Source organism: Morus notabilis, unplaced genomic scaffold (assembly GCF_000414095.1).
Source record: "Morus notabilis unplaced genomic scaffold, ASM41409v2 Scaffold467, whole genome shotgun sequence".
Taxonomy (NCBI): domain Eukaryota; kingdom Viridiplantae; phylum Streptophyta; class Magnoliopsida; order Rosales; family Moraceae; genus Morus; species Morus notabilis.
In genome coordinates this window covers 1,174,092-1,189,554 of record NW_010361652.1, presented here as the reverse complement: position 1 = coordinate 1,189,554, position 15,463 = coordinate 1,174,092, and the positions used below count along the sequence as shown (strand labels likewise).

The 15,463-nt window shown below is 35.9% G+C and overlaps 3 protein-coding genes across 3 annotated transcripts; 1 reads left to right on the top strand and 2 right to left on the bottom strand.

Moving 5' to 3' along the window:
* Window positions 1-2,921, top strand: LOC21408818 (craniofacial development protein 1). The gene is made up of 5 exons (XM_010100468.2): window positions 1-74; window positions 759-845; window positions 1,215-1,348; window positions 1,454-1,639; window positions 2,251-2,921. The coding sequence occupies exons 1-5, from the start codon at window positions 44-46 to the stop codon at window positions 2,614-2,616; spliced, it is 804 nt and encodes a 267-aa protein (XP_010098770.1). The 5' UTR covers window positions 1-43; the 3' UTR covers window positions 2,617-2,921.
* A 961-nt stretch (window positions 2,922-3,882) lies between these two features.
* LOC21408817 (leghemoglobin reductase) lies at window positions 3,883-6,265 on the bottom strand. Its single transcript, XM_010100467.2, has 2 exons — window positions 5,918-6,265; window positions 3,883-5,328 (listed from the first exon to the last, which is right to left on the bottom strand). Exons 1-2 carry the CDS (start codon window positions 6,170-6,172, stop codon window positions 4,078-4,080), a joined length of 1,506 nt encoding a protein of 501 aa, XP_010098769.1. The 5' UTR covers window positions 6,173-6,265; the 3' UTR covers window positions 3,883-4,077.
* Window positions 6,266-8,194: 1,929 nt separating this feature from the next.
* On the bottom strand, window positions 8,195-10,838 carry LOC21408816 (probable protein phosphatase 2C 2). The gene is made up of 2 exons (XM_024167201.1): window positions 10,250-10,838; window positions 8,195-9,530 (listed from the first exon to the last, which is right to left on the bottom strand). The coding sequence occupies exons 1-2, from the start codon at window positions 10,654-10,656 to the stop codon at window positions 8,465-8,467; spliced, it is 1,473 nt and encodes a 490-aa protein (XP_024022969.1). The 5' UTR covers window positions 10,657-10,838; the 3' UTR covers window positions 8,195-8,464.
* Between the last annotated feature and the right edge of the window lie 4,625 nt (window positions 10,839-15,463).

Here is a 15,463-nt window from a genome sequence, read left to right as displayed (position 1 = left end):
TTCTTCGACAGAGCTCTGTTGATCGCACTTCCCTCGAGTTTCCATGGCCACTGCCAGCGGTCTCGATGCTTCCGGTACGCATTTATTATATTCCTATTTTTTTCTTTTTCTTATTATTTTTCTGATTTTGCTTCTAGATTTAGCTATCATGGGTTTGGTCTGTTTGTTTCCTTGGAAAGTAATATGTTTCAGTAGGAAAAAAAAAAAAAAAGAGTAATTATTTGTTTTTCCGTACCGTTTTCTCCAATTTGTGGATAATTTAATTGGTGGGTTTTTAAAGAAGCCCATAAAAAACCCATCTTTTCTGGAGAACGACTGAACCTCCTTAAGTGTCGCTCTCTTTGTTTTTTCAATTTTCTTTTGAAGTTTTCTATACTGATTTCACATACCCAGACCAGGTCCTTGTTTGCATTTTTTTTTACCGTAAAGTTTAAGACTTTTTTTTTTTTAGGGACAAAATTTAAGACTTTTGCCTATTCTTCTTTCTGTATAAATTGTTTTCTCTCTCTTTTAAGCTGAATCAGTTAGTTTTGGTACTTCTCTTGTTTTCATATAAACTTAGCTTCTGTGCAGTTTAGATTCAGAACAGTTTTTAGTACTTCTGTTACTTTTGTTTGTGGTAGATAATGGATTATAGGAGAGTGGTTTTTTTCTTTTTTTAATATGGGTCATGCACTATAGACTAGTCAGCCTTAATGGGCACTATGATTATTGTGCTTTTGTTAACATAAAATGGAATTATGTGTTTTATGTTTCAGGTTCTTTCAGTGGAGTTGATGGTAAACCAAATGAGCCTATCAAAGCTGATCCTACTTCAAGCTCAGAGGCAAAGACTAAAGAAAGTGGTGAGAATTTGGATCATTTTTAGGTCTTTTTTTGTAAGGAGAGAACATAGGAAGAGGATAAAGGTAGATAATCCAGGTGAGGGAATGGTGAGGTTCTTTCTCTTCTTGTGTTTGGTATGAGAGGAAGGAAAACAAATAAATAAATAACTTTCTTGTTTGTATAGGGATGCAAGAAAATGAAGAATATTTCCACTAATTTCCTGCTTCATATCTCTTCCTCCATTTTTCGCTCCGACCAAACAAGCTCTTATTCTCACGAGAAGCGCTTGGTTGGGTTCTAATTATTTCTATGCTAGAGTGGCTATGTCTAGTTATTAACACAATGAAGAATTGGGAGATCAATGTGCTATTCTTTTGGCTGTGTTTTAGAAATAAAAGCTCGGGTTGATGCTGTGTGGGAGCAAATGAACAAAGGAATCTCCAAAAAGACACTGAACGATTTGTTAAAGAAGCCTAGTAAGCCGAGTTCAACTGTGAAAAAGCCTCCACAAAAGTCATCCTCTGTGAGGACTTTTTCCTTCTTTCCCACTTTGTCTTTTTAGGTTATTTGGGACATAAAGATAGTCTGATAGAGTCTAATGCTTATTTTGTTTTGTTTTTCCCCATAGAATTGGATGACATATCTAGGTCTCGGATCAAAAGCCGCAGTGTCCCCTGGTAAAGATGTTCCCAAGAAGGAACCTATAACAATGCTGCCGAGCACTTCCAGTGATGAAGCCAAGAGGCTTGCTGCTGCTGCTCTCTCGGCAGTTAAGGAAGCTGCAGCTTCTGCATCAGGCAGGGGAAAAGTTGAGGTATGAACAATTGACTTTTTATTAATTTTTATCTCCTTTAATGTCCTCGTTCACAAACACACAGCCGATGCCTTTGAGAATCATGGTGGTCTAGACTTTAAGCGATTGTTGACAAACTTTAGCACTACTATTCATCACCACACGTGTCTGTCAACAGTTACGGTAACATGGCAAAGAGTAAAGAATTGGGTCCAACTGATGTAGGTCTTACTCATAAAAGTCGTTTTTTATATTTTATTGTCGTTTGTTCTAGCTTTCTAATTTAGCTTTGGTTTGTTATTAGTAGTCATTTATCTTAGTTGTTGTTTTGTTATCGTTTCATAGGTGGACTATAAATAGCCTCTTAACTATTGTATTAAGGAGACTTGAATATTTGACAATTATAAACAAGAGAATCCTCCGTTCGGGTTAGGCCGGTAAAATCCAGTTTTATCCTTTCCGCTGCGTCACCAACTCTGCTATGTGGCAGTTTTAATGTACCAAGATATTTGTAGCAACTGCCTTACCAAATGGTGATGAATAACATTTTCGTTTAGTTTTTGGTTTTGTAGTTTCGGTTCAATTTTCTGGAGAATGTGACGATCATATTCTGTGTTCCTTTCCTGTTACAGATCACAGAGGTTCGAGACTTTGCAGGTCAAGACATCGAAGTTAAGAAGCTAGTTGATGCTGAATCGAAGGAGGCATTGGAGAAGGCCAAAGTCACAGCGCCTTCTGCTGTTGATGCAGTACTTGAGCAAATCAAGAAGAAACAGAAGCTCAGTGTGCTGGACAAGACTAAAATGGATTGGGGGGAGTTTAAGGAAGAAAACCAAGGGTTGGAAGACGAGTTGGATGCTTACAAGAAGAGTTCCAATCAGTATTTGGAAAAGGTTTCTTTCTTGCAGCGGACGGATTACAGGGAGTTTGAGCGGGAGAGAGATGTGCGGCTCGCCCTGCAAGCCAAGAGGAGGCCGGATATGCGGGAGGACCCATAACTTAATGGTGTTTTTGACTTTGCTTATTACTGTTGGAGAGATGTGGAAGCCAACTTAAGAGACAAATGGAAGTTACTAAAAATTCTATCAAGTGTCGTGCAAAGTGAAAATGAGCGTCAATCAGTGCCGTTAAAAGGCATATACTATGCATTGTTTTTGTTAGTGAGATTAGATATGTAGTTTATGGTTTCAGAGGATTCACTGTAAAGAGAGGAGAGGTTATATCTCCTTGGTCAAGTTTTTACTTTGTAGGATTATCTCTTTCTTCCATGAAATTTAGTAAATAAGCTTTTTTTTTTTTTAAATTTCTCTCTCCCATTCTCTTTATTGTGTCGTTTTTTACTCTGGCTTAGTCAATATGCTAATATACAAATTAGTAATTGGCTCGATATTGATGAGAACTTATTTACCCGAAAAAGAGGGAAAAACAAAAGGAAAAAAAAAAATGAGAGGCTCGACTGATGAGCAAAAGAAAGGGAAAAAGCCTCTTATACAAACCGACATATTTTTGTGATAATAAAAAATGGACGCAGGCTCGATTGATGAGCAAAAGAAAGGGAAAAAGCCTCTCATACAAACCGACATATTTTTGTGATAATAAAAGATGGACGCATTTTACCCCGGATTATTGTATCATGTACACAAAAGTATCATGTGTGTGTGTGGGAAAAAGCCTCTTATACAAACCGACATATTTTTGTGATAATAAAAGATGGACGCATTTTACCCCGGATTATTGTATCATGTACACAAAAGTATGATGTGTGTGTGTGTGTGTGTGTGTGTGTGTGTGTTCTATTAGTCTTTAATCAGAACAATTGTTCTCTGTCTCTGTGTGTGTGTGTGTGTGTGTATTTTAGTACTATTAGTCTTTAATCAGAACAATTGTTCAAAACCATTACTGCCAAAAACCTATTAGTCTTTAATCAGAACAACTGTTCTCTGTCTCTGTGTGTGTGTGTGTGTGTGTGTATTTTAGTACTATTAGTCTTTAATCAGAACAATTGTTCAAAACCATTACTGCCAAAAACCTATTAGTCTTTAATCAGAACAACTGTTCTCTGTCTCTGTGTGTGTGTGTGTGTGTGTGTATTTTAGTACTATTAGTCTTTAATCAGAACAATTGTTCAAAACCATTACTGCCAAAAACCTTAAAACAAATTATATGAACAAAGTAAATGAAATTGCCATGAGTAAACAAGACACAATAATCTATCAGCTCCAACATAGTCGTTTCTTATGTTGTTATTAACACTCGGATGAAAATTCATACAAAAGTTATTCCCTCATCCTGACCGAAGAGGAAATCAAGAAGGCAAATTTGTATTCAAAAGCACTTGATCAGCCAACTATAATAACAGGAGAAGCCTGAACATGGAAAGTCTTAGCCACAAGTCATTCCAAAATTCTAAAACAAAAATGACAAGATGAAATAATTAAAATTTGTTTTCGTTTTCTTTTCTAGATGTGAATGGGCTTGTCATAGGTAGCCATGGCAGCTTCCTTCAGTGCCTCGCTCATCGTCGGGTGCGCGTGGCATACACGTGCAATATCTTCACTAGCAGCATCATACTGCAAGGCTATGGCCGCCTCGTGGATGAGCTCTCCGGCATTGGGCGCCATTATATGAACTCCCAATATCTTGTCAGTTTCCTTCTCGGCTATGATCTTGACAAACCCTTCAGCATCATCAATTGCTTTGGCCCTGCTGTTAGCCAAGAGAGGGAACTTCCCAATGCAGTAGGCGACACCAAGTGCTTTCACTTGCTCCTCGGTCTTCCCAACTGACGCAACCTCAGGGTGCGTGTAGACAACACCGGGGACTTTGTCATAGTCCACGTGGCCAACCTTTCCAGCAATGAACTCCACACACGCAACTCCATCCTCCTCGGCCTTGTGGGCTAACATCGGCCCAGGGATGACATCCCCAATTGCATAAACACCAGGAACGTTTGTAGCAAATCTGTCATTAACTAGAATCCGCCCCACCTTGTCAGTTTCAACCCCTATCTTTTCCAGGCCTAATCCAGCAGTAAATGGGGTTCTACCAGCAGATACAAGGACGACATCGGCTTCAAGTATGGTCTTCTCACCACCAGAAGCAGGTTCAAGCGTGAGCTTCACACCACCGCTTGAAGTATCAACCCCTACAACCTTTGTTTTGAGAATGAACTTCATGCCTTGCTTCTCAAGAGAACGCTGAAACTGCTTGCGCACTTCTCCATCCAAGGATGGGACAATCTCCGGGGCAAACTCAACGACAGTCACCTCAGAACCAAGACGGCCCCATACAGAGCCCATCTCAAGGCCAATGTATCCGGCTCCAATGACAACTAGTTTCTTAGGAGTTTCCTTCAAGGCCAACGCACCAGTGGATGACACAATCTTCTCCTCATCAATGGTGATCCCAGGCAAGGATTTCACATCAGACCCAGTAGCGATTATGATGTTCTTGCCTTTCACAACTGTGTTCCCCCCATCAATGGTGTCGACAGAAACTTCTGAGGGGGAGACGAGCTTTCCATAGCCTTTCACGTAGTTCACCTTGTTCTTCTTGAATAAGCCTTCAATACCACGGGTAAGATTCGAAACAGCTTTGTCCTTTTGGGCCATCATGGCAGGTAAATCAACTTCAACGGATGAAAACTTCACTCCATGGTTGGCAAACGAATGCTTAGCTTCATGGTACATGTGGGAGGAATGAAGAAGTGCCTGAAATAAGAAAAGAGCCAAACAAAATGATTAAATTTATATGCAATACTCACTAATCCAAATCATGTAGCTATACAGTCGTCTACTTGTAGACAAAGCTCTAACCTTTACACACTCTTCTAACTCAATTGGTTTCTCGCAGAATCAAGATATGAAAAAAAAAAAAAGAGTATACTTTTCTTTCTTGGTTTTTAGGGCGGTTTATCCATGAATTACTATTAGTATTCTCATACAATTTTGTCCTATATTTTTACACTCTTTTTTGGGCAAAATGTTAAAGAAACAGCCACATAAAGTACAAATGTGTTATAATTTTCAAGAATAAGTTTTACAAAGCCTTCTAATTCATTGGGTGCTATCGAGGAAATAAAATTAAAATATTATTATTATTTTCTTTTTTCCTGTTTCCAGCTTCTCAAATGCCCAATACTAAACGGGAAAAAAAATTAATTTGCAAAATACGAAAAGAAACGAAATTTATTTTCCCAAATAGATCTGAGGGGTCACCAAAACTAAAATCAAATGCAAAAAATAAAGACAAATCAATAACTGTGTCAAAAATCAATCAATAATCGAAAAAAGGGGTGACCTTGGAAGGGATGCAGCCGACGTTGAGGCAAGTACCGCCTAGAGTGCCGCGCTTCTCGATGCAGGTGGTCTTGAGCCCTAGCTGAGCCGCCTTTATCGCCGCCACGTAGCCGCCGGGACCGCCGCCGACCACCACGACGTCGTTTTCGTCAGATCCCGCCGAGGCGAATCCCCTCGAGAAGGAGGTCAGGGACGCCGAGTAGAAGCTTCTAGAAACATTGTAAACCTTTCGCCTCGCCAAGCTTGCCAACGCCATTGCTGATTCTTTCTTCGATCAAAAACCTTCTCTCTCTCTCTCTCTCTCTAAATCCTTTTTTAAGACCTACCGAGGCTGAAAGACTGCGTTACCGATCGAAATTTTTTTAATAAAATATTTTTTTGCAATCTGGTGTGTGTTGGTTTAGGAATTATTGCGTGGTCTTCTACTTTTGACGTAGATAAGATTGATAACACCGTTGGATGAGAAACTTTTTTCAATTTGATTAATTGTTCTCTTTGTTAGTGGGCCAGCCGAACAGCTCCGATTTTTCGTTAAGGAAAGCAAAAACTGATTTCTCCTCTTGTTTTGGAATTTCTCAATCAATCTGAACCGTTGATAGGAGAACATCATAAAAAGTCTGTTGGAGAAGGTCCGAAGAGGTTTGGTCCTTATGAACAAAAAATAATTTTTTTTTTTTTACACTGGAACAGAAGGAAATATTTTGTGGTTACCGTAGCGATATTGAATAAAACTGAACTGTTGAAAATAATACAATACCAATAAAATATTATTTTGTATTCAACAAATGATCAATATATCCCAAGTCATGCTAGAGACCAGAAGTTAGAATATAGGTAGAAGTAGAAGATAATTTCCAAAAAAAAATTAAATTTAAATATTGTAGTAATATTATTCTAGAAGAGATATATTAAAATGAGAATCCTAGAAAATTGTGGCCTTACACACACTAGCAACACCGTTTGGTGGTTTACACGATTGGGGATGTTTGGTGGAGGGGCAATTGTCCCCAAGCTATTCATGATGAGGTTTGTTGTCGTTTACTTTTTCAGTTTAAATCCGAAATATTGTTGTCGTTTTCTTGCACGCCAAATTCGCATAACTCAAACAAAAAGAAAATGAAATTAAACTCCATAGTCAGACAAGCTTCAGCTTGAGAAAACTGCCCTCTTAGTTCTTCCAATGGTGCTACTGATACAATTTCTCAGGCACAACAAACTCATTACAATAATAAATATTCCAAATGATTCATCAAATTAGTTATATTCATTTAATATTACGATAGGTGGCAAAAGAAAACGATAAAATTGCAATTTGCAAAAACAAAATTATGGAGCTAATGCACTTTCGCAGACACAATTATCATAATGGAGACGCTTAAGCTAAGAAAATGCTGCTGATAAACTTTTACAGACACATTGAAGCAAACTTATGAGTCGATTTAGTTTTATTTACTTATTTTATTAGAAAATTTTCATTTTGATACATTCTCTTCTATTAAAATTTGAGTTTAGTACCATTTATTTTTTAAAATTACATAACGGTACATCGACTTTAAAAAAAAATTAATACTTCAAAGCTATTGTTTAGAATACAAAAGGACAAAATTACTCTTATTCTAAAAATTCACAATAAAACAAAAAATTTTAAAAATTATTATACATGTAGAGTATAATCTTTTTTAAAAAATTCCTCTTCAAAATCCCTTTTTAAAATCTTTTTTTCTTTAAAATTCTAATCAATTTTAAAAATTATTATACCTGGAGCATAATTCTTTTTTAAAAATTATTCTCAAAAATTATTCTCTTCAAAATCTCTTTTTAAAATCCCATTTTTTTCTTTAAATTTTTGGTCAATAGATGAATATTTACAATAAAAATAATTTTATCTTTTCGTGTTTTCAAAAATAATTTTAAGATATTAAAATTTTTTTTTTCTAAAAAATCAAGTTACCAGTATAAAATTTTCAAAAATAAAGTACCAAACTCAAATTTTAATACAATGAATACCAAAATGAAATTTTCCCTATTTTATTTTGAGTATTCATTATTATTATTATTTTGCACGTAACACAGGATTTTTACCAAAAATACATACACGGACTTCCACAATTATTATTCTAAAAAATAAATAAATAAATAAAATAAAAACTTGCACAATCACTTCAAAAGTTTATCAAACGTTTAATCTCTGTTTGGTAACTTCTGACGAAGCACAACAATCTCAAACTAAAAGAACTTCACTTAAGACAGATGAGTAAAGAAATGGATAAACACAAAATGAAAAGGCAAAAAACTATGGAGAATGAATTAGATATGGTGGGCCATCCCCACTGAATAAACAATCTATTCGGTGAAAAATGATTAACATGTCTACAAATAGCATCATCATCCCATCCCCGAGACTGGAAAATCCTAGAATTTTCTTCTACCCTAAACAAAACTGCTGGCCGTTTTTTCTCTCTTAATATAATCTGAAACAGCCACAAACAGACCTAATGTTTCTCGCATAAAAAAATCAGTAGATGACCGATAATAAATGTATTCACACTTAATTTAGCAGGCTTTGCAACCTACTCAGGGTCTCCTCAGGTAGACTGCATGCTCTCAACCTTGGTCGCTGCCGAGAAGACGGGTCAAAAACTCGCGAAGGCGAAGAGAAGCAAATGACTATCACAGTGAGATTGTCTGACGTGTTTAGGCGCAATGCTTCTCGAACAAGGTCTCTGGCACACTGCTGTGGGTCATCGTGCCTCCTCAGCTCACGGCGAACAAGGCTTACTGCGTATTGGCTTGACATAACGTCCCATATTCCATCACAGCCAATAATCAAGAACTCATCATCTTCTGTTAATAGGACCTGCTGAACATCAGGCTCAGCAATGAGTGGCGACGAGGACCCAAGTGGGAACTTCAAGTCCCAGTCACCAAGAGCTCGCGTGACTGAGAGGTGACCATTGAGGTAACCATCATCGAAATAACCGCCCAATTCTTCAACTCGCCGGCGTTCAGGCAAATAAGTAGGCCTGTGATCTTGAGACATGTTGAGTGCTACACCTTTCCTACAGAGGACTGCTCGACAGTCACCTGCATTCGCGACGAGCAAGTGCCTTCCAAGCAATAAGACAGTCAATGCCGTCGTCCCACACGAGCTGCTCACACTAGCTTCATCTGCCAAAGCGAGGTCGGCCAGTAGAAATGCTTTCCGGTGAGAATTCTCCAACTCGTCCAAGAAAACAGAGTCAATCTCCGACGTTTGTGGAAAATCACAATCTTGAAAAAATAATCTCATAGCATTCCTCTTGATGTAAGCTGCTGCTTCCGGACCCCCATGGCCATCAAAAACCCCATAAAATGCACTTGGCATCAGACACTTGAAATCAGACCCCAGGTGGGCAGATAGATCGTCTATTCGGATGTGTTCATCCTCCATGGAACGTCTTTGTCCAATGTCAGTATGACTTCCTGAACGAATATTTGGAACAAATTTGGCTGTGGGAGAATCAATGACAGCATCTTGAATGGCGTCTGAGAAAAAAACCGAAAAAAAAAAAAAAAAAAAAAAAAAAAAGCCAAAGCAGGTAAGACGAATTCTCAGGTGCATCAGAATCCAGGTACTAAAAACAAACAGCATATTTTGAACAACGCCAACAAATAAATGGAAACTTCAAATGATGTTCAGATGTTGTATTATAAAGAACCTTAAAAATTGGAAATCCGTAGATGTAGGGAGCAATAGCATTATGGAGTACATACTTGGACAAAGGGGAAAAAAAAAAAAAAAAAAAAAAACCCTCCAACTTATGAAACCACAATAGAAAATAAAATAATGGAACCCTATTAATTAAAAAAAAAAACTGAAATTGACCAGAAAATCTAACCAAAATTAACCTAAGATTATCAAACAAGACTGATATATTCCAGCCATATCAAAGAGACAATTTAAAAATCTGATCTCGCGCTTAGAAACTAGGGGAAAACAAGGATCGCATAATAATATTAACATGGGAAAGAAAATTCATCAAATACACTAAAACTCCTATCAATCTAAACAAAATAGTTTAAGCCCAAAAAAATAAAAAATAAAAAAAGAAACTAAAAAAATTATTAACACAAAAGGGAAAAAAAGATGCAGCTTATTGGAGAAAAAACAACCAAAATATCAGAACTTTATCAATTTATTTTCACAGATTTCTTCGCGAACATGTAAACTACGAAGAACTTACAGTCCTTCAATCACATAAAGAATTCGAAACCCTACACTCCCCAAAATTTTTTCATTCAAATTCATTTATACAACACACCAAAATATATTCATCTAAACCGCTACGAATTTCACCTAATATTGCATGCGAAACCCGGAAAAACACAATCTTCAGCCAAATCTCGTAAAGAAAGCACATAAGAGAAATCAACAAAGCTGACAACCACGAAATACACAAGCAAAATCCAATCCACCAAAACCAAAACCAGAAAAAACAAATTTTTCCACAAACCAAAGGCATCAAGAAAGCCAAGAACACGTACCGATTCGAAGCGCGAGGAGATCGCATCCACCCTAACCTCTCCGGCAACTACGACAGCGGCGGCGGGAGGCGGCGGCGACGAGGACAATTCAGTCTTCTGGAGGCTGCGTTCTTGGGCGCCGGTGACGCGCAGATGGTAATTCATCTCCATCACCGACATGCCCTGGTGCTTGCATATGATTTCCGACTCCGTCACCATGTTTTGCTTAACAATCATGATCAAAATTCAGAAATCAAGGGTTTTTTTTTTTTCTCTCTCTCAAAATTCAGAAGAATCGAAAAATTGAAATTAGGGTTTGCTTCTCGCTCCTTTCACTCTCTTGATTTGGGATTTTCTCTCTCTAGCTCTGAAATCTGCTTGCCAAGGAAACAACTTCTTTGATGTGCGCGAAATTGATAGAAAGGTGGCTATATATAAGGGGATTCTGACCGGCGGTAGCAGGTACCACCGCTCTAGGTTACCGACACGTGTTCATGGAGACTTCCTGTTGTTCCGTGCCCGGCACGTGGATCTCGTGGCGTCTGAGAAAAACAAGAGAATTTGGATAAATTGACGATTCAAAAATATATTTTCTTAGTTAATTAATTTTAATTATTAATATAATCATATGTATTATTAAAGTTGCTAAAAAATATAATTTTAAAGTTTTGTAACATGATTAATTTTTATGTAAAATAATATGATTTTAACAATATTGTACTAATAAAATACCCTTTTCTTTTGATTTTATATGATTATAATTTAATTTGACGGTTTAGAATTACCACTTAGAAAGTATAATTCTACCACAAAATTTTTTAAAATTTTATATTATTAAATCCAGCAAAATTTTAATAAATAATTTGAAATATCAGTATTATTGTTGAGATTTTAAACGCGGATGCGATATTTGATAAAAGTTCTGAGTTGGAAATTCTTAATTTTGGATTTTCTTTTCTTTTAACATAGTGATGGGTACTAAAAAGAACCGATAAGCTAGCTTTGTGCTTCAGCTTGACGCGTATTATTATTCTTAAGAAGAGAGGCCTACATAATCAAGCTTTGAATATTATATCACAAGGACAAATATGTAATTAAGGTAGAGAATAATTTTAGCAGTCGCGTAAAAATAAACTTATCAGCGTTTTATACTTTTTAATCGTTTAATTTATATTAAAATTTATCTATTTTATATATTTTTTAATTTGATATAATTTTAATTAAATTTAACAGTCGAAACAGAAACTATTTGAGAAATTTTTTAATTTTCTAATGGTTTTCAATAATGGTAGGAAGGACTAAGAAACAAAAAAGAAAACTTTGAATTTAATTGAATTACGGTTTCTTTTAAGACCAAGTGTTTTATTTTTTTATTTTTTAAAGTTAATTGTTGTGTTGGGGTTTTGAAAATAAAAAAAAGTAGGGGTTGTTATCGTTGAAAAGGCTAATGATAAAGCATCTTAGTCTTTTGTTAGTGCCATTGCTTGGTAATACACTGAGGTTGCTTGCGTAAGTGGGTTAATTAATTAGTCAGTTGGATTTATTAGTGGCCGACTTAAGATCCCAAAATACATTAAAAAAAGGTGGGTTTCATCTTAAGATTCAATAGAAATAATTGGAGTCAAATTTGGGAGAAAAATAAAGAGAAAAGAGATTAACGTGATCAATCTAATTTCTATACTGAAGCTTATAATTAGTGACACAATTAATTAAAAGTACAAAAAATAATACTATCTATGCATACTAATTTTCATACCAAAAAAATTAGCGTGATCAATCTAATTTTCATACTGAAATTTATAGTTAGTGACATAACTAAAGGTACAAAGAATAATACTATCTATGCAATAATGATAATAATAACAATTTTTTTATGTTTATCTCACTATTTTGCTGCTAATTATGAAATCAATCACATATCAATCTAGTGAACTTTGTCTATAAGTTGATGAAGCCAAAAAGAGAAATCAAAGTAGCTTTATTTTACTCACCAATGTTTTTTGTCACTTCTTTCCCCATTGTGGCATTAGAAGTTATCCCTCAAGTTTATGCTTATCCACCATTTTCTTATTTAAATAAAAAGTGTATCCACTATTGAGGGACCTTAATAATTTTATAATGCAATAATAAATATTCAAATAATGCAATATTTGTTAAATGATGTGTTTGTTTAATACTTTGGGGGACCAAAGATGAAGTTGGAAGGTGGTTTTGGTATCCTTGGGTTTCACATGTTAGATATACAACAAGTCTTCCTACTCATTATATGCATTTAACACGACTTGTAGATGGTGGGGAAAACAAAAAGGATTGAAAATGAGGGTACGGATGACAATTTTGTCAACCAGGAATTCTATAGGTTGATAATATTGGTGAGTTGTTGCAAAGCTACTAGTTAGTCACGGAAAAAAAGTTCAATCAATATTATCTCGAGTAATATTATAGAATCTTAGATCTATTTATTGTTACAATATCTTAATATTGATTAATGACACATGATTTGTTAGTGGGTCAAAACTTTTTAATATTAATTAAAATGATAATAATACATTAAAAAATTATCAATAAAAGGAACACAACTTTTTTCTTTTCTTTTTCTTTTTGATAAAGAGACATCTTATTTCTTACATAAATCCATACTTAAAATGAGAGTTAGGATCTTAACATCGTTTATCTTATCTCAAAAAACACTTTTGTTCCATTAAAAAAAAAAAAGCACTTTTATTTATCACTATTTACACATTAAAACTAGATATACTATATGACAATATTTTTTTTCTTTTTTACTGACACGTGGCCAAGAAAAATTCCAAATAAGTGTATTCCCATGCCTATTTGTCTCATGTGTGTTTATCGAGTGGTTTTCGTTTGTCAGTTTGGGCAAATATTGAGAATAGATCTCATAGAGATGTTGAACGCGTTTCCACCGTGAAAGTCATGTGTAGAAGTTGCTTCTCTACGTGTCTCCTTCACAATCACTCGGTACTTTGATCTTGTAATCTTAACTTGACACATTTTTGTTGTCGTTTTTGACCCGCCATTTCCTCACACAGGGATTGGTCGTTTAATCTGGACCTTGCCCTTCGGCTAGTGTTTGCAACTGTAACGGTCAATAACAAGTAACAACACCCAGTCATAATAATGTTTTTGGACACTTCTGGTCTCATCAACTAGAGAATGCCAATTTTTTTAACTTCTTTCCACCATATTTACAGACATTCTACCCAAAAAAAAAAAAAAAAAAACAGAGAGAAAGAGAGCATGTAGAGGATAATTTTACCAATGGACCACTTTATAAACTAGAATTTTCCTTAAATGAGACAGATTAGCAATGATCAACAACAGATTAGCAATGATCAATGGACCACTTTATAACCTTTCTTTTAAGATTTCATGTTTTCACATCAGAAAATCTTTCTGTTCAAAAATTAATCAATCATATTTAGTGTCTAAGACACATTAAAAATACATTTCTGTTAAAAAATTAATTAATCATATTTAATGTTTAAGACATATCAAAAATAATGAAACTCGCCAGTAAAACAAGCTTGAGAGTAATGAACTCTCCAGTTTAATAGCCTCTCCCCACATACAATACCTTAACACACAAAATGGTGACACACACACTCATTAACCTCAACACCCATACACACACACACACACACACACACATATATATATATATATATAATGTATTCTCCTTTAACCATATATGGGCTTATATTTAGTAGGTCTATTGTGCTTTATAAATTGTGTTAGAGAGGTTTTTTTGGCTCAATGGGTTGACCAAAAATAGAGAGGGAGTTCATGGACTTCAAGTTAGTCAATAAAATGAGTGTTCATTCCATTATAGATTGATATTTAACATATATGCCTATTAAATTCCCAATAATAATATTGTTCATAGCACATTTTAATTCGGAGTGAATTATTATAATTATAGCAGTGCACATAAAACTATGGACAAATTATACTTGTCCCTTTGAACTATTGGCCTTCTAACAAAATACCCCCTAGAGTTTAAAAATAACAAATTGTCCTTCCCACACCCATCCTCCAAAATCAATCCCCTTTTCAACAACTCCAGGTCTTCGGTTGCCTATGTTACCCATGGTTGCGTCCATATACCACTCACAAATTAGAACCCCGATCTCGTCCCTGCATCTTTATTGGTTATTCCTCGAACACAATGCTTATCGTTGTCTTGATCCACAAACCAATAGAATTTTTGTGTCACGACATGTCATTTTTGTTGAAAGTTCCTTTCCGTTTCATGACAAGACAAATTCTTCTGCTCTTGTTCAACAAAATACTATCACTCAATGGGCTCTCCTTGACACTCCTCCTCATTATTCTGTCACCAGTCCACCCAATGTCTCCTTGATGCCCACTTCCAGTCATGGTTCATGTTCCCTTGCGTCCTGTCCGCCTACGACCACTTCCACACAGCCTCTCAACTGCCCTCTGACTGATGTATACGTGCCCAACGTCTCGCCATTACACAACAACATTCAGGTTAGTACCTCCAGCACCTCTACACCACCTACACCTACCTTGTCTAACCTCACACCTACCCCTACCCATGCCTTGCCTAAACCCACCCCTACCCTTCATTCTATGCGTACCCGATCACAGAACCAAATCTTTAAACCAAATAAAAAATATTGTCTCACTAGCACCACCAACTTTGATACAACCGAGCCTGCTACCTTCAACCAAGCCTAAAAATCTGCCCATTGGCGTCAAGCTATGTGTGAAGAATTTGATGCACTTGTCCACAATGCCACCTGGTCCCTCGTCTCCCCTCACCCCTCACAAAATGTTTTTGATTGTAAGTGGATTTATAAGATTAAACGAAACCCGGATGGTATTATCTCCCGTTATAAGGCTCGTTTTGTTGCTAAAGGATTCCTTCAATGCCCAGGCATTGATTTTAATGATACATTTAGCCCTGTTATCAAGCCAACCACAATTCGCATTATCCTTACTATTGCTGTCAATCATAATTGGCCGATTCGTCAACTTGATGTTAATAATGCATTTT